Source organism: Meriones unguiculatus, chromosome 6, assembly GCF_030254825.1.
Source record: "Meriones unguiculatus strain TT.TT164.6M chromosome 6, Bangor_MerUng_6.1, whole genome shotgun sequence".
Lineage (NCBI taxonomy): Eukaryota > Metazoa > Chordata > Mammalia > Rodentia > Muridae > Meriones > Meriones unguiculatus.
The window spans coordinates 36037045-36061104 of NC_083354.1; the positions used below are offsets into that span (position 1 = coordinate 36037045).

At 42.0% G+C, this 24060-nt stretch overlaps 1 protein-coding gene across 13 annotated transcripts in view; it reads left to right on the forward strand.

Moving 5' to 3' along the window:
- Window positions 1–24060, forward strand: part of Rbms3 (RNA binding motif single stranded interacting protein 3) — a 1270324-nt gene that overhangs the window by 1211995 nt on the left and 34269 nt on the right. For 7 of the 13 annotated variants that reach the window (XM_060385093.1, XM_060385092.1, XM_060385091.1 and 4 more), the window contains one exon: window positions 7916–7963. The exons of the other annotated variants lie outside the window; for them this stretch is intronic. In XM_060385093.1, the coding sequence (XP_060241076.1) occupies window positions 7916–7963 (48 nt within the window). The remainder of the gene's footprint in view (window positions 1–7915; window positions 7964–24060) is intronic. 13 annotated transcript variants of the gene reach the window in all.

Genomic DNA, 24060 nt, shown 5'->3' on the forward strand with positions numbered 1-24060 from the left:
TCCAAGCTTTTCTTGTTCTGTGGTACCGTGCACCAAGTGCAGTAAAGCTCTTCTGGGAAAAGGGCCCATTCTGCCTTCACATGTAAAGCTACACCTCACGACCACATACATGGGCCTGCTTTCCTCTTCCCAGCTGGTTACCAGCTTGACCCACTGTCAGCCTCAGGCCCATCACACATAAGAGCCCAGTTCTGTGATTAGTATAAAGAACTTTTTATTCACTGCCAATGTCTGTCATAACAGGATGGCACGGATAAGTTGGCCCAGTTAAGCGCTTTTTATTTATTTATCTTTTCCTGTGGATGCATTGGCATAGCAACTACAGAAGCGAAGGAAAGAAATCTGGTGTGCTTGATATTTTTCTTAGAGTTATGATGCTTTCGACTACTGTATTGTTCTCATTTGCTTCTCTGGGGCTGTGATAAAATATGGACCAACAGTAGCATGGAGAGGAAAGGGTCTATTTGGTTTACAGGTTACAGTGCATCAACAAGAGAAGCCAAGGCAGGATCTTAAGGCAGGAATCTGAAGGCAGGAACTGAAGCAGAGGCCATGCAGAAACAGGACTCGCTCAGATAACGTTCTTGTAGCCCAGACTCATATGACTAGGGAATAGTACTGCCCAGAGTGGGCTAGGTTCTTCTACGTTGATTGGCAATTAAGAACATGTCCTACGACCCTACGACGTGCTTACAGATCCATATGATGAAAGTAGTCCCTCAATTGAGGTGTCTTTTTTCCACTTCACATCTGTGTTAGATTGATAAGCAAGATCAACAGCCATCCCATGAACCAAAAAATTATCAGTAGTGCACTTGATCTTCATCAATGACATGCTTGAGCTCACTGGTGGAACTTTTTATTTCTATTTTTTAAAGAGAAGCCCCTCCAATAGTTATGTCTGATACGACCTAGCACACTAAACCTAAGCTTAGCGCCAGCAGAGAACGCGCGCACCGTGGACCACCTGCAGCTGTACTCTAGTGTTTAGTGCACGTGTGGGTGCGGGTGACCTTGTCTTTTGTAAGGACGTGGAAAAGAAAGGCATGGTTTCTTTTAACCCAGGCAGCTTAAACAGCGTAAAAGGACCCCAGGAGTAGATCAAGGAAACCTTGATCTAAATCTAAACTGTGCCATGGAGGACACAGTCTGTAAGGATCTCAACCTCCCTCTCTCCAGATGGAGATCATTCATTTTGACACCTGAACACCTTAAGCTGCCAACTTTGTGCTTTTAGCCTGTTTATCTCTTTGGTACTATGACTCCCACAGAGGCACAGGCTCTGTGTATCACTAGCATGTTTTATGTGCGCTAGCTCTGGATAGAGACCCTAGGAAAATGTCCTAGAAACGAAGGAAAAAGAAAAGAGAAGTTTCAGCCCCACAGAGTGTTAAGTGACCTCTGTAAATGTGGAGAAAACCGCATACTTCCGAGAAAGAACTTCAGTTCATCACAAGTTACATACCTGCCCCACCGGCCACGAGCCTTTGGTGATAACTCACGTGCCCGAGAGCTGGTGCTGTCTTGGATGATTATGTGACATTCTCAGCTAGATTTTAGAAGTCTGAGATCACAGTCAGCTTTACGCCGTGGTCCAGGTCATTTTCATTGGGGAGACAGTTTCGTAATAATATTTTTCCAGCTTTTAGTCAAGGGTACGGATGGCTGTAGGCTCTGTGTCTTCCTCCGAGAGCAGATTCCAGGTACAGAATTGGAAGGCCCAGTGCTTATGGCAGCCATGCTGGAGATTGACATCTGCCCATCAGGTTTCTTAGGCCCCAAAGACCACCAACTGAGAATGAGTAAGAAATAAAGGCAACCTGACTGTGTTAAGTGACAACCTCAACTGTGAATTTTTTGTTTGTTTGTTTTGTTTTGTTTTTGAGACAGGGTTTCTCTGTGTAGCCTTGGCTGTCCTGGACTCGCATTGTAGTCCAGGCTGGCCTCCCACTCACAGAGATCCGCCTGCCTCTCCCTCCCCGAGAGCTGGGATTATAGGCATGCACCACCAGGCCTGGGTGTGTGATTTTTTTTTTTTTTTTTTTTTTTTGCTTGTAAAAAAATGAGTGATAATGGAAAACATAGGAAAAAACCATTTATACATTTGACTCCTTTGACTAAAAGGCAAATCTGGCTTCATTGCTGACATTTCAATTTGCCAACTAGTAAAGACACGGTGTGACTGAACCCTTAAAGAAGCAAACAAAACAGCTAATAGAAAAGCCTTCAAATTATTTTAGTTCCTCATTAAATAAATAATATAAAATTGCATATCTGAGACTTTTCAACAGGAGCAGACCACAACTTTCACCCAGCCGGCAAAGGCAGAAATGATCGTTTAAAGATACTGTGGACCACTGCCTCTCTTAGCAAGTAAAAGAGTTTTAGCTCATGGACCTTATTTTTGATGCAAAATCTTTTTTCTGTTTTTTTGAAAATTGCATGCTTTCGCTATTGCAAGCAAGTAAAGAGTGTGGAATGGGATGGCACACAGCAGACCAAATGTACTATGTGACAAGTAGACACTTATCAAGCAAGGCACTCTTAACCTTCTATACGGTCTACCTGGTGAAAGTTCAGGCCACCATAATGGGCGTACCACCCCATTAAACCTATAAGCCAACTCCTTTGCTTCATCTATTTCAGGGGGTATCAATTATTTCTCTAACATGTCCACTGTGTTAACTGCTCATGTAACAGTCCAGGGTCCCAAAGCAAAGCTTCTGGTCATGATAAACAATCTTGCTGACATTCAAGTAAATACCTTCAACAATGCAATCAAGTATTCTGCATTATAAGCAAAGTTGCATCATACGAATATAATGGCATTGAAATAATAATATAGAGGGATTTTAACATCAGTGTAATACCTTTGCCTGAGTGTTGGACATGTAATGAGCAGAGGCAGTACCTTCAGCAGCAAGGAATATGAGACCCTTGTGTAGAGAGTAGAGTCATGACCCATCAGCCATCGCCTCACGGGCACACAAACCCAAGGTGTTCTCGCTCTCTGATTTCTTTTTAATATAAACTATATTTCAATGTGAAATATCCATGTATTTAGATATCTGACATTGTTTGTCCAATAAACTCAGAGATTGTGCCTGGTCCTCTACATCTCCTCCCTGGCCATCCCGCCACCCTTCCTTTAGATAGCACCTCACCGCTCAACCCGTATGTGCTTCCCTTTAGCAATCCTGTCCACGCTCATGGTCTCCAGCCCCATCTTCCATATTGAAGATTTAAACTTGAGCCTTCAATGCAGGTCTGAGAACATAAAACCCATCCAACTGGTTCCATGGAGATCCCTCCTCAACATCTCAAAGTCAGTACAGCTCATATTCATGTCATGAACTTCCTTGAGCTTCCTTCTAGTCACACCCTTCTCTTCCATGTTCCTGTCCTGTTTTATTTCCAGCTACTACTGTGGTGATCCACCCAGTAGCCAAACTCTACCCTTGGGACTCAATACACACACTGTCCTTCTCTCTCTTCTCCATACACCATTAGTTTTGAGGTCCTACAAGTTAAATCATAGGCATTTGTCAGAGCTATCCTCTCTTGCCCATTCCGTGGGTTCATTTGGCTCATTGTAACAGTCTCCCCGCTGTACTTCCTGCTTTCACTCTCATTGTTCTTCTGTGCATTCTCCACCCTGTCACCTAAACTGTGTGCTAGTCACTTTATGTTGCCATGGTAGAGCCTCCTTACCAAGAGTTTGTTTGGTGTAGAGTTCCAAAGATGGAGTCCATCATACCAAGGAAGATGCGGTAGCAGGTGTCAGGAACAGGCATCAGTCTGGTCACATTTTTGTCACACAGGAAGGTCAGAGAGAGAGAACAAGAAGTGTGTTGATGCTATAAATGTGCAACGCCTACCCCCAGTAGCCTGTTTCCTCCAGCAGGGTTCTTGTTTCCTGAAAGTTTTGTAACTTCCTCAACATCACCACTAACTGGGAGCCAAGTGTCCAAACACATGAGCCTGTAGGGGCCACTTGTCATTCAAGCCTCCATGAATTCATTCCAGTGTCCTCACCAACATGAGGGTCTCAGAGACTCTCAGACAGCTGAGCTCTGAAAAATTTTGCAGAACAAATTGTGAACAGGAGCAAAATTAGTCCGGGAGCAGATGGGCTTCTAGGACATGGTGCAGTGAGATTTGGGGGATAAATGGGGATAGGTAGTGGTTAGGCTGAAGAGCAGGGAGCCAGAGTAGAATTTTCCTGTTTTAGAAGGAGCTAAGGCCATTATGTGCCCTACTTTCCTTTTTTAAGATTGTGACAAAAGGAATAACATCGAACCAAGCCTACTTTTTTATCTTCAAAAAAGGCAGGTACATTTCATCTCTTATCATCTCCCATTTTAAAATCATGTAGTTTAAAGAATTTCCACCTGGAATTTCCCTCTTCAAAGTGTATTGGTCAATTCTCTACCCATTGCTAAGCTGGGCTGAGTCTATAGGCTTTAAGCTAAATGAATTTTATGCAGACAAGGCTCCTATTTTATTTCATGTCTCTAGCCTTACAGAATTCTTACAGCTTTGTCTGCTTTTGTTTGTTCTTTCTCACAGAATTCCTCCAATGAAAGCAAGGCCCATTATCCCTAATTTCTTATCAAGTTACTGGGAGCTTTAGCAGAAGCCACCTGGGACTTGAGTGTGTTTTAAGAACCTCTACATTGCATGACAATCTTGTTTTACAACTTTCTTATCTCCTTTTCATTTGTTCAGCTGTTGGTCACCAGTGGCTTACAATGTCACCAGGCTCTGCTGAAAGAAATAGAAAGATGCTGTTCTGTAGGCTCCTCATCTTCCATTCAGTTTGCCTTCCCCAAGCCACTGTTGAACAGTGACATCATTAGATTTCCATGGTGTGATTATTGTCACTCACAAAAACAATCCTGGAATTGTTGTCCTGGTTAGCCAGAGTGTGCTGGCATTTCTCAGGCATCCGGCTTCTCCACTGTTCAAAAAATCTGATAATTACCAGATGAAGATATGTATTATTCATTGTTTTCAACATTAGGCATAAATATCAGCATTAAGATGGAGAATTATAGAAGTGAGCAGAAGATCTTAAATGGAATTATGACTCTGTAAATAGTATCCTAAGCAATAAATAGCTTCATAAATCCTAATGACTACAATTCCTTAAGTGAACACTCAGAGAAAAATAGCAGCCAATTACAAACTAATACAAGACAGGAAATGTGAATGCAAAGGTTATGGTTTTTAAATAGTTCTTTAATCTTATTATAACATAACAGTTCTTTACAGGGAAATTTTCTCATGTAAATAATGAATGAAGAGTTAGGGACAAGTCTTTTGGGGGTGGAGAGTTATTCACAAATATTAAACCTTTACTTCTAAGAATATGGATCTTGAGTTTAAATAAATTAATATCATTACTGAAAGGTCCTAATGAAGCAATGTCAAGGAGCATGAGTTAGTTGGGAATAAAATAGGGCATAGAAAAATGGAATAATATAATTAAAAACTGTCATTGTTATAACTTAACAAATGTGCACACAAACACATGTACACACACACACACACATCAGATAAGATAACCTGTACACTGTATTTATAAACGTGGAGGGAAATTGCTTTGATGATGCCCTTGAGTTGTAAAGCATCAGTAAGGAGAACACGTGTTTGATCCAAGTGCTTCAGGACACGGCCCCTCGTACATTTTCATTTTCCTGAAGCTGATGGGTGGAAATATTGTAAAATAAAAGAGAAAGCCTTTATGCCTTGAAAATGTTTGCTGCAGTTTTCTAGACAGTATTTAGTAGAGGCAAATAACTAAATAAACCGTGACTCATCCATACACCCAAGAGTAGCACAGTGTGAGATCACACAAGTTTCATACAAGTCGGGAAAGCATTGTTGATAAAGTTAAGTCAAAAGAGGAGGCTGTACACTTGCTTATGTGGAGCACAGGTAATGGTGATGGATTACTTATAAAGTAATTCTGTAGAGAAATACAAATTGGGGAGAGGCTGGAGAGGAGGCTCAGCAGTTAAGAGCACTTGCTGCTCTTCAGAGAGCCTGAGTATGATTTCTAGCACCCACATCAGCTGGCTTACAACTGCTTGTAAGTACACCACTGGGGAATGCAGCGCCATTTTCTGGCATCCATTGGCACTACATACACATGCACGCGTAAACTCAATCTTCAATAAAAATAATGCAAAACAAATGTAATTAAACAAATGCGTTTAATTTTGGAAATGTGTTTAAATTTAAAATTTAAACAAATGTGTTTAAATTTGTTAAAATTTAAACAAATGTGTTTAAATTTGTTAAAATTTAAACAAATGTGTTTAAATTTGTTAAAATTTAAACAAATGTGTTTAAATTTGGAAATGATATTGAGGTAGTTTCTATTTTAATCATTTTATTTGTTTGTACTCCTCAACTACTGAACAGTAGCTAGTATTTGCTATATTAATATCTGTTTCTATGTATACTATAATTACAGATATGCATATATATCAACATGGGACAAAAATTAACTCATGTTTCCCCTAAGTTTTGGAGAGTAGCTTGAGGCTTCACATTTTATAAAATGGTATCTAGGAATTAAGATCACTGTTACCAAAATCTTTGGAATTGCTTTCAAACTGATTCTGCTTCAGAGAGGGACTGATCTTCAAGTCTGTAGGCTGCTTTCCTATTTCATGAGACCAGACCACTCATGACTGTGACTTATTTGTATTTGAATTCTGAGCAATACTTGCTTGTTCTTGTCAGCCTAAGTGCTTTACTATGTTCACAGCCCTGTTTAGATGTGCTATTTCCTCAAGAGAATGGTTGGCATTGAACCAGGAGGCAGATTTGTGAATGGTCTCAAAATATACTAAATACAAAATCCTGAGCCTAAGCATTTAAAGTGCAATATGGGTCATAGGGATGAAACAAGAGTTCATATGGGGCCACCTATCCCTTAATCTTTTTGGAGAGCGGGGAGTGGGCATATTCTTTTTCAGTTCTTAGAAGGGCAGCTGTAACCACAGGCTATGCACCCCTTTCCTGGCTCAGGGCTGGTTAGGAATGGGAAGAGAAGTGGGAAAGCACAAGAGATGGGGCAAGAGAGGGTTATGGGGTGGGTAGACGTGACAGTAGTTTACATGTGCATGTGTGAGAATGTAATAAACCCATAATTGTGTGTAATTATATCAAAATAAAGGCATTACAGAAAAGGTCATGATGGAGTTGCAGGAGTTAAGGCTTCTCTGTCATTTTCAAAAGAGCTAGTATATTTACTCCCCAACCCCCAGGTTTGCAATGACTACTTATAGCTTAACTTCTCCCTAGATCTTGCCACCTCCAATGTTATGGCACTTTGAAAACATACATTTATCCTCTGTTTCATAGGATCTGTCCTTGCAGGCTGCACACAGGTTCCTGGGCCTGGGGCAAAGAGTGTACTGGGCTCTGCTCCCTGGTCAGAGTGATAAAAATAATGATAACTTGAGCTTAATGACACATTTGATCCATACAGTGTAAGACATGCAGGTTTTTTGTTAATCTCCTTTAAAATTATTTCTTTTGTTCTCCACTCTTACCACACTTTGGGTACCCTCCAGATGGGCTGTCTTATAAAACTCTTAAAGCAACTGAGAGAGGGCACGAACCTCCCACTGATTCCCAAAGGAAGCAATCAAACAGACCAAGAGGGAGATGGTGATGTTCTGAGACCAACTGGTCCCAGTAGCATGCACAGCCTGGTGATGATGGAGACTAAGAATCAGCTATTCACTAGAGTCATGATGCCTTGAGTGCTTGAGGAATGGGGGTGGGGGCAGGTGAGTGTGTGACGCACATGGGGCCTTCTGACTTTTAAAGCTAAGATTCTGTTTTTATTTTCCTTTGGACTTCATTGCATTCTTTCTCATGCTCTTTTCATTCCAAGATTCAATCCCAAGACAGAATTATGGTACTTCACCAGCTGTTGTGTCAGGTAGGAAAATTCTAATTCCTTTCAGACTTAATTGGAGGGGAGAGATGGGGCTTGCTTGGTTGTCTCCAAAACTCTTCAAAGCAGTGATTCTCAACAGGGATGGGAGGAGACTTTGCATTTCATTTTGGCAAGGGGAGGGATGAGCAGTATGAGTCTGTTTACTGGGACAATCTGGCTTAGTGTCTAGAAAATAAGCACACTGTCTTTAAAATAAAAGTTAAAATCTCAAAGATGCTTTGTTGATGCAAGATATGCAGAAGACTTGCTCAATGTTCTGTGTATCAGTGGGCCTCACTGTTTGACAAGTCATCAGAGTTTCTGCACAGTGGGGGAAAGAGTTGACATTTATCAAGAAAGGTGGGGGCACATATTAATAAAAAGAGATTGAGAAGCGCTGCTTTAGAGACCAGAATTTCTCAGAAGTCAGAGATACCCCATGTGCTTGCTTGGCTCCCAGGACGGGGTCTGATGTGTGGACTCAATTTGTTGAATGAATCAAAACTTCATTTTTTTCCAAGATGTTATATTTGGAATATCAAAAGTGACACTTCTGATATTCCATCTTCACCATGAGGTAGCGGGGGTTGCTATGAGGATACATGAGGGTCTTAAGCATTCAAGTATCAATATTTAATTTGTTCTGTGAACTTTAATGGTGCAATTTGGAGCTGAGTATGTATATGTAAAGAAATTGGTGTTTTTTAAAAATTTTTGAGCTGCATAGGTATTGTACTTTCAACTTAATTTTTACTTTTGCTCTGTTGCAAAAAAGAAAATAAACACAAGTATAAAATAACATTTTTTGGTTAATTTATTTTAACTGAAGAGTAGTACAAAGCATGGGGAGCATGGACCTCTCTGAGTCTCTGGCATGTTGGGTGGTTAAAAACACTCACATGCAACCCAGAAGGTCATTGGAAAGAGTGCATGGAACCATGGTTCATGAAATGCCCAAAAGAACGCAGGAAGCAGTTGAGTGTGGCAGAAATGGCGCCATTGAAGGGCATCTCCCTCAGGGCCACTGTACTTTCCTGACCCAGCATCTGAAGGGTGGCCCTTCCTCGTGCCCTGTGCAGATTCCTTTAGTTATCCTAATGGACAAGGTCATCTCAGAGCTGAACGAATGTCCTCACTGAGTAGCACAGAGCTGGCTTCCAACTGGACTTCACTTTGGCACTCATGGTCTCCACGGATTGCCGTTCATTAAAATGTCAATGCACCTGTCCTATTCTAATGTGCTCTTTGCATTTTAAACATGTAACACTGGAGAGGAGACTTGGTTACGCATAGCTTTTAATTTCTTTAACCCCTGGCTTCTTCGACAAGGTGTTTATACTCCTCATAATTAACCAACATTAATAGTAACAACCAAACATCCTTCCATCTCTAAGAACACAGTGAATGCCAGGAATGGTTGAATTCCTTAATCCAGGAATTTAACAGGCAGAGCTAGGCACATCTCAGTGAATTCAAGACCAGCCTCATCTACATGTTGAGTTCTAAGCAGGTATATTGTGAGACAGTGTGTGTGTGTGTGTGTGTTAGACAATAAATATGGAAAGACATTCACACAAAGACATCACAATGAAAATTGCAAGCTGCTTGTCAGAACTGTTTACTTTAAGATCATGAGTCCCCTGCTATACAAATTAATCTTGGCAAGAAACAATGCCTTACTTCAAGAGTTCCCATCTGATTCCACTGAAACTGTCAAGCAGATAAATGATTTGTTAAAATAATACTTAAAGAAAACCTTAAGTATGCAATGTGTTTGTAGAATGATAAATAGAAACACAGAGAAATATTAAAATCCAAGACATGGAGCTCATGAGTTGACTCAGTCATTACAATGCTTGCTGGAGGCCCTTAGTTCAGTCCTGCAACACACACATGAAAAAAGCCAGACATCCAGAAACGCAGGGCAGGCAGAGACCAGCCAGCCTGGCCTATGAAACAAGCCCCAGACTAAGGAAATACCCTACCTTTATTACAACAGTGGATGTTTCTCAAGGAATCACATTCAAAGTTGACCCCTCTTTATCCCCGCAAGCACGTGCATACATGCATATCGACAGCTATACACATGTGAACACATATAAACATGTAACCTCCAAACACACACAGGAAAGCCCAATATGACATGTGGCTAATAAAATATGTATTAAGTTGCCAATAGTAGAGTAAAAAGAAAGAGACTAATAGGACGCATTTATGGAAAACCACATTTTATACTTAGCTTATCCTCATCATTTTGGACAGCAGACTGACCCTATTGCAAAATTGTACTCACCTTAGGCTTTTGCCTAAATAGCAATAGATGTTCTGTCAAAAATGGTCACTATCACAATGGTAAACAATTTGATTGGCTTTTGTACAGTTATGTATCTTTTGTCCAAATGTTGATTCTGAGTCTGATAAGGTAATAACTCTTTTCCAAATATCCCAATGTCCCAGCATCAAGTGAGTTAGTTGATTAGCTTTTGTCAATATATGAGCCAACCAAATTGCTCTAATATATTGGAATTCAAGATACTAACTTAATTATCCACAGGGATATAATTAAAGCTATTCACTCCCATTCAATCAATATTTCAAACATTATCAAACTATTTCACAGGTGCTAGATACTAGGCTAAGTTTTGAAGATGTAGATATGAATAGAAAACCCATCCTTAGTGAAAAATTATCATGGTTCAATTTTGCTGTTTCTTGTGATTTTATTTGTGATGATATAAACATAGAGACACAAGAATATCGAAAGATTTGAGGTACAGAGGAACAATATGAATTGATAGAAGGACCGGTAAGGCTGGTTTACCAGATAGACAAGCACAGGGAGGTCTATTGGGAATACACTACAAGGTACGTCAGCTTTAGCCTGGGAAACAGCATGAGGGTGTGGAATGGCAGCAAGTCATTGGAGATTTGAGGGCACAATACAACTTTGACACATACCAAAGTCAGGTCTGTGTGGTTCTCACTTGAAGTAAGGATTCCTTGTTCTTTCAGTAGTATGTCATCTGTTTTGTTTTGTTTTGTTTTAATTTATCCAACCTCTGTTGGTAACCTACTATGTGTTAGCTTGTGTTCAGTGCTGGAAATAGAACTTCTGGTTAGGAATGAAAGACATTACTTACGAATGTCTTACTAGAGCAATGTAAATGCTTTACGATAAATTTTTTAATTCATAGATAAAATTCTCCAAGTTCAGAAGCTACTTGCACCGTTTTTTTAGTTGTGGGCACTTGGGGAAATTACTGAACTTTCTGTAGTTCTTTAACTATCTGGGGAAGTACTAACTCTGTAAGGTGGTTGTAAGCATTGATTAAGTTAAGCCAGAACCAATCCCAGCATAAACAAAATATTCAAATGGTGTTCAGTACAGCCACACTAATCTTTATTGGCACAGTATGCTATGTTAGTACAAAAAAGAGTGATGAACATGAACTAAAGGCCAGAGAAGATTCCAGGAAAAGAATTCTCTAAACATAGAAATGACACATGGGAATTAGCTAAGTAAAAACATACAGAGCTCAGAGTTTCAGACCAAGGAAGCAACATGTCCAAAGGCTTGCGAGAGCAGTGGATGGAAAGGTTTGAAACTGCAAATGGATTATCAGGACACAGATAAATAGAGAGAGATGGGAGTGAGAAAATTAGCCTAAGCAGTAGGTCAGCTGTAGCAGCATTGTCAGGTGTGGTATAACTTGAACTTTATTTTGATGACAATGAAAATGTTTTGAGTTGAAGAATGACACAATCACTCTACCTATAGGATGGAGACTGTCCAGAAAACAGGCAAAAAGAGAAAAGGGCCAACCAGCACTGAGGAATCTAAGGAGGAAGTCATGGTGGCAAGTAGTCACATTCTGGAAATGACCATGACATTGAATGCTAGCAAGTTTCTGATAAGTGAAAGACTTGGAATACAATGGATGTTGAATCAACTGAGTGCCAGGCTGGACATCAAAATAACAAAGCATAAGTCTTCCACCCCTGCAGCTCAGTGACCCAACATGTCCCTTTAATGAGCTAAACTGAAGGATGAGCAAGCCTGCTCCATGCAGACAGTTAGAGGCCAACCTGGGTTGCAGAGTGAGACTTCGTCTCCCTGCCTCACCCCAAATCAAACTAAACAAAACCGTTGGCAAAGCAGCTACAAAGCTGGCTTTGCAGTCTCTGCCAGCTACTGACACAGATTTGCACTCAGAGAGCCTCCTTAAGTTGCAGACAGGGAGGCTTAGCTGAAGCCTAGCTTCACACTGTCTTCCCTCGAGAGAATTCCTTTTGAAGCCTCCCCCATATAATCAGCAAGATGGGGGACAGTGTTTAAGAATCTTCAAAGAAGGAAGCTGTTTTTCAAGCTCTCAACAACATGTGTTCTCCTGGATTCCATGAGCTAATTCCAAATGACTTCCATCTCATCTCTTAATTAAAAATTAGGTCCATTAGTGGTTCTAATTAGCAACAATTAACCATTAAATTGTGTTTACTGTAAGAGACCCGACACAGTTATAAGCGCTCCCACAAGCCATGCTTCGAAGTCAATTTCCTTTCGCCCCTCAAACACTGCGTGCTTCTTTGATGGCAAGAAGGCATTCCTTGAACTGTACTAAGTAATTGCATCTCTTTCTTTTCAATAAGTTGTAATGAGCAGGAGTTTGCTCCACTCGGCTCTTCATGCAGCAGATACTTGCTGACTCTCTGCAGTACTGCAAAGAAGCAGAAGGCCAGGCTCTGAAGAGCAAGCTCTGGCACAGTGGGTGACAGAGTTCAGGAGTTGTCTGCCCAGCAGGCTGCACATTAAAAATGAGACTTGTACAAGCATTAGGCACATGGGTATGTGCACACCGAGTCATCGTGTTCCTGCTAGTGCATTTTGGGAATGTAGTTTTCAGTGATCTAGTCAAGTGACTTTATCTAAAGAAAGATGGAGCAAATAGACTGTTCTTACACATGAAAGCATTTAGCTCAGTGGTTGTGTTTGCTTGTTTGTTTTCACGAGTGTGTGTGTCTGTGTGTGTGTGAGTGGGTGGGTACATAGGTGTGCACTGGCTTACATTATGAGTGTGTTTGTGTGTGTAGAAGCACAGTTGATGTCCAGTGTTTTCTTCAATCACTCCCCCTGTCTACCGGGATTACAAGAGGCTACCACACCTACCTCGACCCAGAGATCTTAACTTTCAGCCTCGTATTTATAAGCCAGGCACCGTATCCACTAAAGCTCAGTGATTTTGCACCAACCCCATGTGGGATGCACTGTGATGTGCAAAATCATACACTTTATTTTAATGCCCAGCAGGCTCTATCTGTGGGAGTCCACACAGGAAAAGAGTTTCTGCAGCGCCCCACGTCTTTTCCACCGTAGCATGAATGAGCAATGCCAATTAAGAGCAGTGATCCCTTAGACCTACAGAAGATGGCTCAGATGGTCAAGTGTTGAGCATGCAAGCCAGAGGGTCTGAGTTCATCCCCCAGACTGACCTGACATGATAACGCCCAGCATGGCTGTGTGTGTTTGTAACTGCAGCACTGGGGTGAAACCCGTGGATCCTTGGGACTCACTAGCAGCTGGCCTCGCCAAGTAAGTGAGTTTCAGGTAAAGGAAAGACTGTCTCCAAACCAAAGCCAGTAAGAACAACTCATATAGTGTGGACAGTATCCTGAGGAAGGACAGCCCAGAAGCTGACTTTTGTCCTACACACATATATGAAACACACAGACAAAGACATACACACACACACACACACACACACACAGAGAGAGAGAGAGAGAGAGAGAGAGAAAGAGATGCATACACTTCATTTATTATTACAGCACACTTTATTTATTATTACAAAGATAGTCAACTGACCAGGTTTGGTCTACATGCTGTAGTTTGCCCACCCCATCCACATCAGTGTATTTTCTTAAGTATCTCATGCTAAGTGCTGTGCTTTAAAACAAACATCTTTGTCCAAAGTGGCAGAGCCTGAGACAGCTGGAGAAACATTTCTTAGCATGGTCCTACCACTACTGGGGGTGTCTTACCAGGCATAGCTGCTCCTCTGACTGCACTTATCTGTGTCTTATTTTAAAACCAACCATTTTGTAGCGTGATCCCGAGACTGATGGAGACACGGGTGTTTTCTGCATGGCAGTCAAAGCAAAGTGCTCCTTGGGGACACAGTGGGCGCATAGGTGTGCAGGCAGCATCACACAGTTGTTTCACAGCACAGTTCTTCAGCGAGGGGGAGGCCCAAGGGAAGCAGCTGAGGTGTCACCTACCCTGTTCATGGGTAACTCACTTTGACACTACATCCCAATGCTGTATATATGCCCATCGCCAGAAGGGCACAGGCGAAGTAAGAGGCAGCAGAGGAAAACAATACATTCAACGCCTTCTGTATAGATCATACAGGTTTAGAAGTAGGAACTACCTGCCCACGATCCACGGACCTGGTGTGAAAAGCTCAGAGTTCCGTTTGTAATGAGCAGCTTACACTGGCTACTTGGGGCTCAGTGAGAGACGCCAGCTGGGAGTGGACCGTGAGGGACTGCTTGCTGAAGGCAGGCTGGAGACACAGGATACTGAAGAGACGCGGCCGACAGCCATGTTAGCATTTCTCTAGACTCCACGGCAAATTAGTTTATCAGAAAGCAACATGCTGGAACCATCTGATTGTAGGTCCCTGTTGCAAGGCTTTCTGTATGCGATAGCAGAGTGTCTCCACCCCTCCTTTCTTACAGGAATGCTAGATGGTGTCAGCATTTTAAAATGCTGCTGGCTCCCTTGAGACATGACAGCAGTTATGTCCCTTGTTCAAAGAAGAGATGAAGTGCAAAGAAAAGATGAAGTGCCAGGATCGAGGAGGCTCAGCCTGTGTCTCTCACTAGAGGAAAGCAGGGATTACTTTTGTGTCCACAGTGTCGAGTGAAGAAACTAAGCTAGATCCCTTTGTACCTGGGCCATCGGGACAGTAGGAAGTAGATAGTACACGTTGGCTCTTTGCTTCCTGGCTCCTAAATGCCTGTTAGTTTGGTATACTTTGTATCATTTATTTGTTTGTTTTTAAGAAATGGAATCTTACTATGTAACTCCAGCTGGTCTCCTTCTAAAGTGCTAGGATTTCAGGCATGTACTAATATTTCCCATAAGTTTCCCGTTTTCAGTCTGTGCTTTATATTACATAACCCTTAATTTTATGAACCTCTAACACCTTCACTCTAGAGGTATGCAGACTAGCTCCCACTTAAATATATATGGGAAAGGGTGGCTAATATATCAATCAGTGGTAGAATGGCACGTTCAAGGCACCAGAATTGATCTTCCCACTATGCAAACATCAAACACGCACATGTGCGCGCATGCACGTACTCACACATGCAGGCACACATACGAATAACTAGGAGGAAATACAGATGAGATAGGAGAAGCTGGAATGATACAGAGTTTCAGGGAGAAGGCAAGATGCAACCAGCCTTGACAATGCCTTGATCCTGTGAGAGTTCTCCAACACTCCATGGTGTGAGTCACCCACAGCCGCTTGATTTGAGTGGGAAAATGTGCTTTTACATGCAAAGTGTATTTAGACTCAAGAGGTCGCACATGATTCCTGGCCCCACTATTTAGTAATTAAATCTCCACGAGGGATCTTCCTCAGACTGCTTCTCCTCACTCTAAGTGTAAGTAAAAATCCATGACTAGCTTCCTATCTGTGCACCGCAGTGAGAGAATTCACCGGTATGACATGCAAAGTTCCTGGGGAGCAGCCAGTTCATAAGAAGTGTCACATAATTGAGACGGCCTTCCCTATGCTCAGGAAGTGCTAGGGTTTTCTTGAGTCTCAGTAACCACAGTTGCTATGAGAGAGCCACACATACAAGCAAAATGGAATTTTAGAGTTTATGACACACAACAGAGGAAATATATAGGAGTTAATTCCACATTTGCTCTGTTGGGGGAATTGGTATGGCATTGTTAGTTGAGTTACATAATAAATAAGTTTTAACATTATAAATAAGAAAAATTATATAATCCACAGCAGTAAAACGCTGACAAAATAATAACTATTTATTATTTTGAGGGCTAAAATATATGCATGGGAAGAATTTGGAAACATAACATGCTTGCTGTATGTGCTTTTAATTGCTGTTATATAAACTTTGAAAATTTGCTTAGCAAATAGCATAATTTACTAAACTTTTAATAGTGGTTTTTAAATATGTGTAATATTAAGGAGATACTTTATTTTTAATTTTTTTAATTTTTGAAATTAAAATATAATGACGTTTCTCCTTTCTCTTTCCTCCCTCCAAATACCCCTATAGCGAAAAACGAGGTCTTTATTCCCTAATTGTTATTGCATGCATATATGTATATACACATATTCCTAAATCTAGCCTGTTCCGTCCACATAATGTCACTGTTACTATCAAGAACATGTGGCAGAATTGACAGGACAGTGGAAATGACAATGGTGACAACTGTGGTATGTGCTACATCCATCGCCGACAGCAATGGACAGATGGACAGTTCTCCCAATCCCACCCTTCAGGTCTCCTCTCAGCAGACCTTGAAAGCGCTGAGTCTTCTTAGAGATGTGGCTTACACTTTTCGAGCACCCACAGTCACTGTTAAGTTTTATGTGAATTCATTAAACACCCGCCAGAAGGTCCTTGTCTAACCAGCTGCCTGCCGCTTTCAGTATTTTTCATATCGGAATCTAATTTCAAGTGATGTATTCCCTTCTTTGCAGGCAGTTAGAAGTATCTAGAGTCTCCCCAGTTCAGTTAATGGGAGACTCTCTGTCTTTGGTGGTTTTTTTTTTGGAATTGACATGAAGCACTTAAAATTAGGCCCATACATAATACATTTTAAATAACATTGATTTTAAGTCTAACTTCCACATGATAACTATACATACATACAGTCTATTATTATATACATATATTTTGGTTTTCTGCTTAAAACAATATTGCCTACAACAATTTGTTTCTTTGAGATGTACACTGCATAGTATTTATAGCTTCCAAAGTCAAGTGAGTTTCATTCTCAAGTCCATTTGCTGCCTAAGATCCTGCTTATACTGAATTCTTTCAGATGGCTTTGTTTTACTCATTCTGACAACGTGGAATCTATCAGGCCTATCCCATTTTCCTCATTGGAACCATACTCCCTGGTGTATTCATTGTGCTTCCCCTTTGATTAAATATTGATGGAAAAGCCATCCGCTAACTCGCCTTCACACTACACACCAAAGCCACAATCACTCCAATCATTCCCTTACAAATGGGAACAAAGCCTTGAGCAGGCGTTAAACCAATAGCATCCTTTGTTTTATATGAGGTGGGCATTCCTTCAATGGACACCAAAGCTATGGTGGCTGCAGAGTGACAGGTGGCGGATTCCTGCAAGGCACATTTTGGTTACTTCATGTCACTGCTCTGAACCCAGACGCCTGTCTGGGAGACTTATCTGCCAGGGAAGGCATGCAACTCCAGACTCGAGGAACTTGAGTCTTATTCGTAAATGAGCAATTACTTTAACAATTACTTTTACTTCTACTTGTAGTAGAAGGTCGGGGCGGAGGATGGCTCTGCAGTTCAAAGCATGGACTGTTCTTCTACAAGACCAAAATCGGATCCTGGGATCCACGTCAGGCGGCTCACAACCACTTGTAACTCCAGCTCTGGCTTCCTCATTCGGCTCCTGTGGACATCTATGCTTATGTACATTTACCCTCCATCCACATATATGTATAACTTAAAATAATTATGAACTTTCAGAGTCATGGGAAAGCATTTACATATTTCAGATATCTGGTGTGGGACATGAAAACCTACAAACCAAAGACTAGAGACCGACTATTGCCAAACCTGTAGGTTCACTTACCAGAGGAATATGCAGGAGTGCCTATTAATGGCACAAGGGTGCTGAAAGAGCAAGTTTTGCATGTAGCTTGGAAAGGTTTCAATACTGGACAGTTTGGGCCGTGTTGGGTATGTTCAGGAAATGAAAGGCTCTTACTGGCTGCTCCCTTTTTCAGCCTTTTCCAGCAGGCCAGAGGGCTGGAGCAGGGCATCTGGTCTTTGACAGGGGTCCAGTGGTCATCGAAACTTCTCTGGAAAGGGTGGTTCGTACATTTACAGGGAGTTCTTGCCCCTGTTTTGCAGCACTCCCTCATTTCGGGGCTGGGTGGGATGATTGTGATCAACCTTTGGGAACTGTTTGATTGGACACATTATGAGCTTGCAGATAATTGCAGCTAGCTGAAGGCTACTGGAAAATTCCCCATGAATTCCCCCCATGTCTGTCTCAAGAACAATTATAACATTGCCTGGAAAACACAGCCAAACATGGAGTGGCCCTGATAAAGGATAAATACAAACACTAGATAGGCCAGGGGAAAAAGTGCTTTGTTCCTTGCATGCACATGCATTGGGGGCACGTGGACTTGCGTCTACAGGGCGCACACCCTTGGAGTGTCTTATGCATTGCCTCTGATGGCACAGTCACTCTAGAAGAGTGTTCATGGCCCCCTCAAATCAGTTCCTTAGAGCACAGGGGATCATCTCATTCATATTTATGTTCCTTCCCCAGTTTTAGAGTTTCTGATCTTTTTAAGTTCCAAATATGAGGCCTACATTTTTGCTCATAACACGACTATCTCATGTCCTCCTTTATGTGAAGATAAATGACACCTTTGATGTGATCCTCAAGTGGTTTCTTACCATTTCCAGACCCCGCTTCTTCATTTTTGCACACTTTCTATGCTGTTTTATCAATGACACCCACCCCCCCTTTAAATCAGTTGGAGATTCTTCCTGGTTTTTGTTGTTGTTGTTGTGGCCTTGTGTGCTTGTTGAGATGAAGTCTTGCTATGTTGCCTAGGGTGTCTTGAGTTTTCAGTCTTCCTACCTTGGCTTCCTGAATGATGAGACAAGAGGCGTGTGATGCCATGTTAGCTCTTCCTTCTGTGTCCTCAGACTCTTCTGTCTTGTACTGTTTTTATTGGCTTAAAGAATAAATCAGCCTCCATCTCTCGTGCCTCTCTCCAGTGCAGTCTTGTTTATGGCGACTTTTCCTCTGCCTGACAGCATGGGTACGAACCCATCTTCAGTTTCTCACGGGGCTGCTGATAGGACTCTTTGCATTGTGTCATTCACTCTCTTTCTCAGTGGTATCTAACCACCTGCTCCCTATCCTTGAGCTGCCTCAAACACGACTTCTGCTGGAAATGTCATACCAGTGTTTTCAGCAACTGCCTTTGTATTCCTGTCTATCCTCCCACGCTGGCCAGTTCACCCTTCACAGTCACAACTTCAGTCCTCTTTAGTCTCTTCTGCAAACACCCTTGGGGTTTTGGAAAACCTCTGTAGAGATTGTTTCTCCATGCTAAAGTTAAGGGTAGCTGTGCTTTAGAATTATGAGGGTCTTTGGCAGGAATGTGGACCACAGGTGGTCTCTGTGGGTAAGAGCTATATGGCTGACCATTCATCGAAGCTTGGAGTTGAAGAGAAAATCTCTCACAGTTTTTTCTTCTACTGTGCTTCAAACCTCGGAAAGAAAAAGCATTTTTTGACACAGTCTTTCTTAGTTGTATATATTCTAACACACTGAATGGCAATCAGTTGAAGCCATTCTGCTCCCTCCCCAACTCTCACCTTTTAATCCTATTACTGCAGTTCTTTTCTGGGTTCGCACCTGGATCTTTCTTCCAAACTCATCCTTCACGCAGATCTGGAATACATTTTGAGATTAATATTTTAAAACACTTTATGTACAAAGACGTGGTCTTATTAACATTGGTAAATGACTGTCCCTACCAACCGATTCCTGTTGAGAAGTTGAAATCATGCCATGTTTGCTAACCTTACATGGTTTTCTCTTATAGCAACCCAACTGGGAATTAGTACACACCAGAGCTGTGTGTGGTGAGTGTTTGAACTTCATTCTGTGGCTTTGACAAATGCCATGACAAAAAAGTGGCTGAGCGGGCAGAGGGAGTTGATTTCCAGCTTTCCATCATTGAGGGTAGTCAGGGCAGAAGCTCAAGCAGGAGCTGGAAGCAGAACCCAAGGGGGAAACGTGGCTTGCTTGTTCACTCACAGATTCATGCTTACTTAGCTTTCTTATATAGCCTGGAACCAGCTGTCCAGGGAATGCTGCTGCCCACAGTGGTTTAGACCCTTCCGCATCAATTAACAATTAAGACAGTCCTCACGGACATGTCAACAGGACAATCCAACCTGGGCTGTTCACAGGACAATCCAACCTGGTGGTCTCTCAACCCAGGCTTTCTCATATGATTCAAGACTGTGTAAGGTTGATAATCAAGACTAACTAGAACAGTTAGCATAAAGGAAGACGCTCCCCTGTGATGGCTAAGTCTGATGTGGTCGCATAACAGGCTGCAGTGCAATTACTACCTCTCAATTTTTATGGCTGAGAGCAGTCCTAGCATTTTCCCCAGAATACTGCAATTCTTCGAAAGCTAGTCTCCAAGTAAACTAGGTTCGAGTTTCTGTAGGTTATTCTAATTTTTTCTTAGCTTCATCCATTGGAGACCATGTGTAAGAAGCCTGTGTCAACTCATGGTGAAAACACACAGGCCTTGGAAAGAGGTAGCAAAGAAGCTCAAGTAGAAGCATTTTCCAAGATGTTCATTTGCAAAGTCTCTGCCTCCTATAACTGCCAGACCTTGTCTGTGGGCAGTAGCGGTGTGGGGCAGGAGAGGCTGCCGGGCACCCACTACTCTCTTTGAGTACTCTAAGTTATGATAAGCTGAAAGTGTTGCTTTTACCTGGATTGACATCCTACCAGCCTCCCACCAGCTGAGGGACACCTTGATGCGGTGTTGAGCTGTCCTGTGTAAGGGACACCACAATAAAAACCTTTGGAGCTTGCCTTGCTTAAGACTGCTGGTCATCACACCACAACGTTCGCCCCTTCAAACTACGCCTTTTGCTTCCACATTGCAAGCCATTCTGGCCTGTTTCTCTTTTCTAATGGACACCACAACTTGTGGCATTCACGGTTTACAAACTTCGATAGGGGTGTAAAGGCATGTGTTTGATCAGTCGGCTTGCTTATCTTTCCCTCTTTGGCTTCATCTTTTTTCCTTTATTTGATACTACAGTGTTTTCTACAGGCCTAGAAGCTGACTTTGATCCCCTTGAGGAACAAGGTGAGCTAAAAATCAATAAAGGCTGGAAATGGAGCTCCCCAGTGTGTCACTCACCCAGTTAAGAAGGACAAATCAAAGTCCACAAGAAAGTATAAGTCACCCCCTGTCACTGCTGCCTGCAAAGTCCATTCTTCAGACTCCTTCCTGGGATGTTCCTCTTCCCACCCCCTGAATTCCTGGAAGCATCCTCTGGCCAGGGAGGCTGATGGGATGAACTAGCTCTGAGAGCTTTCTTTTCCACCTGGCCAAAGCTGGCTTCCTAGAATTTTTTTTTTCATGTCATCTGCAGCCTCTACTGACCCATGTCTTAAAGATCTCCAGTGTTATTGCTCTCTGTCTCTCTCTTTCTCTCTGTCTCTGTCTCTGTCTCTTTCATCCTCTCTCCCTTACTCCATGGACCCCTTCCCTATTCTCTTTCTAGTTTCCATAGCCAGGAGTATCATCACTTGGTCCTGAATCTTTGGAACTCACTCTGTCAGGACCTGCTATGTCCTTCCTTCGCTCTAAGTGTTAGGGGCTGACTAGCTCACCACCCTACCAGCTTCCTTCAGATCACTGACAGGTCTTAGACACTTAGAGTACAAAGACAGGACTGTTGCTCTTACTACTCAGTGTTCACACTCAAAGTTGTGTGTGTGCATACACACAGAGGGCAGAGAACAACTCTGTTGACATTTTTCAAACTCCGGCTGTCATCCTTGCAAGCCATTTACTTTAGCCACGGAGCCATTTCCTAAGTCCTCACACTCATTTTTTTTTTTAATGAAAATGCAACATTTTCAGAAGATTCATTTGAAAGTTTTCGTCACTGAATTTTGTTTCAAATAAGCAGAAGAGAAAAAAAATATAGATTGTATTAGTGTCTTGGATGCTGGCATTTTTTTTTCCTACCAGACTTAAAATGAATGATTCTCCCTCCTTATATTTTCTTTAGACAATTGTGACCCTTGGGCAGAAATAGTAAGATGCATATGACACCCAGTTTTTCAGAGTCATCTTCTTTCAGAAACACTAACCTGCTTCCCACTCTTCCACCACTGTAGAGACATGGTCCCCAACGGTCAGCCTACACTGCAAGGCCTTTACTGTGAAGACAGCTGCTCTCTTGAGGTGCTCATCACCAAATCTGATGATGGGAGTTCAGTCTCAGGAACCATGTGATGGGGAAGAGGACTGACTCCTGTGGGTTGTTCTCCCATCTCCTTTTGCATATTGCAGCATGTGTGCACACACATGCACACACACACACATATATACACACAGACACACAAACACATACACAGAGACACATATACACAGACACATACACAGAGATACAGACACACATACACAAACACACATATGCATACAGATACACAGATACACGCACACACACATATGTAATCAATCAATCAATCTAATATAAAACTGAAACCTTTGGTTGATTTTTTTTTTTTTTTGGACATCCAACACATGCATCTCTTAGGAGCATCATCCTAAGTGACTCCCCTGTGGCACCTTCTGAAAAGAGTGTTCTACAGTTTTTGGTGCTGAGGTTCCTGATACTCACACAGTCCTCTGGTGCTGAAAACAGCCCATCCTCACTTCGTTTTTTCATCGTGACCTAAGAGCCAGTGCCTCGTCTCCTACAGAGTCCTTGGGACACAGGCATCCAGGTGGTGCACTGGCATTGTAAGTGATAACTTGCAATTTGTCATTGATAAGCCTGAAGATCCATGCCAATCTGTTAGTGGCATATTAGGGAGAAATGGCCAGTCAGGGGACGTGTTACTGGTTTGCCATAAGTAAGAGGTTTAGCCAAAATCAAACAAAGTAGCCTTTCACATAACAAGAACATTAGTTTGTATTTTCTCCTGCCCACCTTTTTATTTGTCTTTTTCTTTTCCTATTCCTGCTAGTCCATTATGGGTTTAACCAATGTTTTCTATGTGACACTGAGAACTCTTGCAGATAAACAGTGTTTGTGAGAACAAATTTCAATCTTTTGAAAGTCGTTCTTTTTATTGTTTCTGTCCATAGATTTTAGCTCCTTGAATTCTTATGGCCAAAGAGATACTTTCTTCCTTTGCATCGGTTTAAGATTGGACATAAAAATATAAAGTAAGCATCTATTCTGTTGCTTTTCTAAATTATTTTAGCATCCATGCAAATAAAGTGTTCCTGTGTTTTCTTTAGGAAGGTGTGTATGTGATTGTCGCTCTTGAACTTGGCTAGTTTAAGGTGTGAGTGCTTCGTGTGTAACCTGCGTGACCCCTTTAACCAGCTGGATTGCCTCCCCTCAGCTTCACTCTCTACGGAGTCTGTGGGCTGTAAAACCCACATGGCTGGCATTGGAATTTATCACTTAAGCCACTTAGACTCCAAATCCATCTGAAGAGCTAGTCCCGTGTAAGGCCAGAATATATGTGCTTTTTAGTTCCCAGATCCTAAAACCCTCTACTTAGGACTCTCACCAGGGGTGAATAGAAGTCATATTGGTTCTCAGGCATGGCCCGAACCCAACAGTTGATTAGTGCGTGAAAAAAAAAAAAAAAAAAAAAAAAAAAAAAAAACCTTTGTATTCACCTCCACAGCAGGTTCTGCTCGGGACACATTCTCTGTACGCCCCTCTCAGTCACCCACCAAATGAGAAGACATCAGAGGATCAGAGGTTCACTGGGCAAGAGAGTTTGCTTACTTCACCATATTGTGTCAGGGGACATGTTGACAAACAGGAAATAAACATGGAAGAAGAGGAGCACTAAGCCCAGTCTCCTCTATCTCTGTCTCTCTCTTGTCCTCTCCACCTATAAATGAAGAGGGTAACACCAAGAAAGTAGGATATGAGAGGCAGCCATGAATTTTTGGCATTATCAAGACTCAGCCTTCCTTTTGTCTCAGAAGTCTACATTTACAACTGTCCTACTACGCTCCTCTATTGCTGTGATA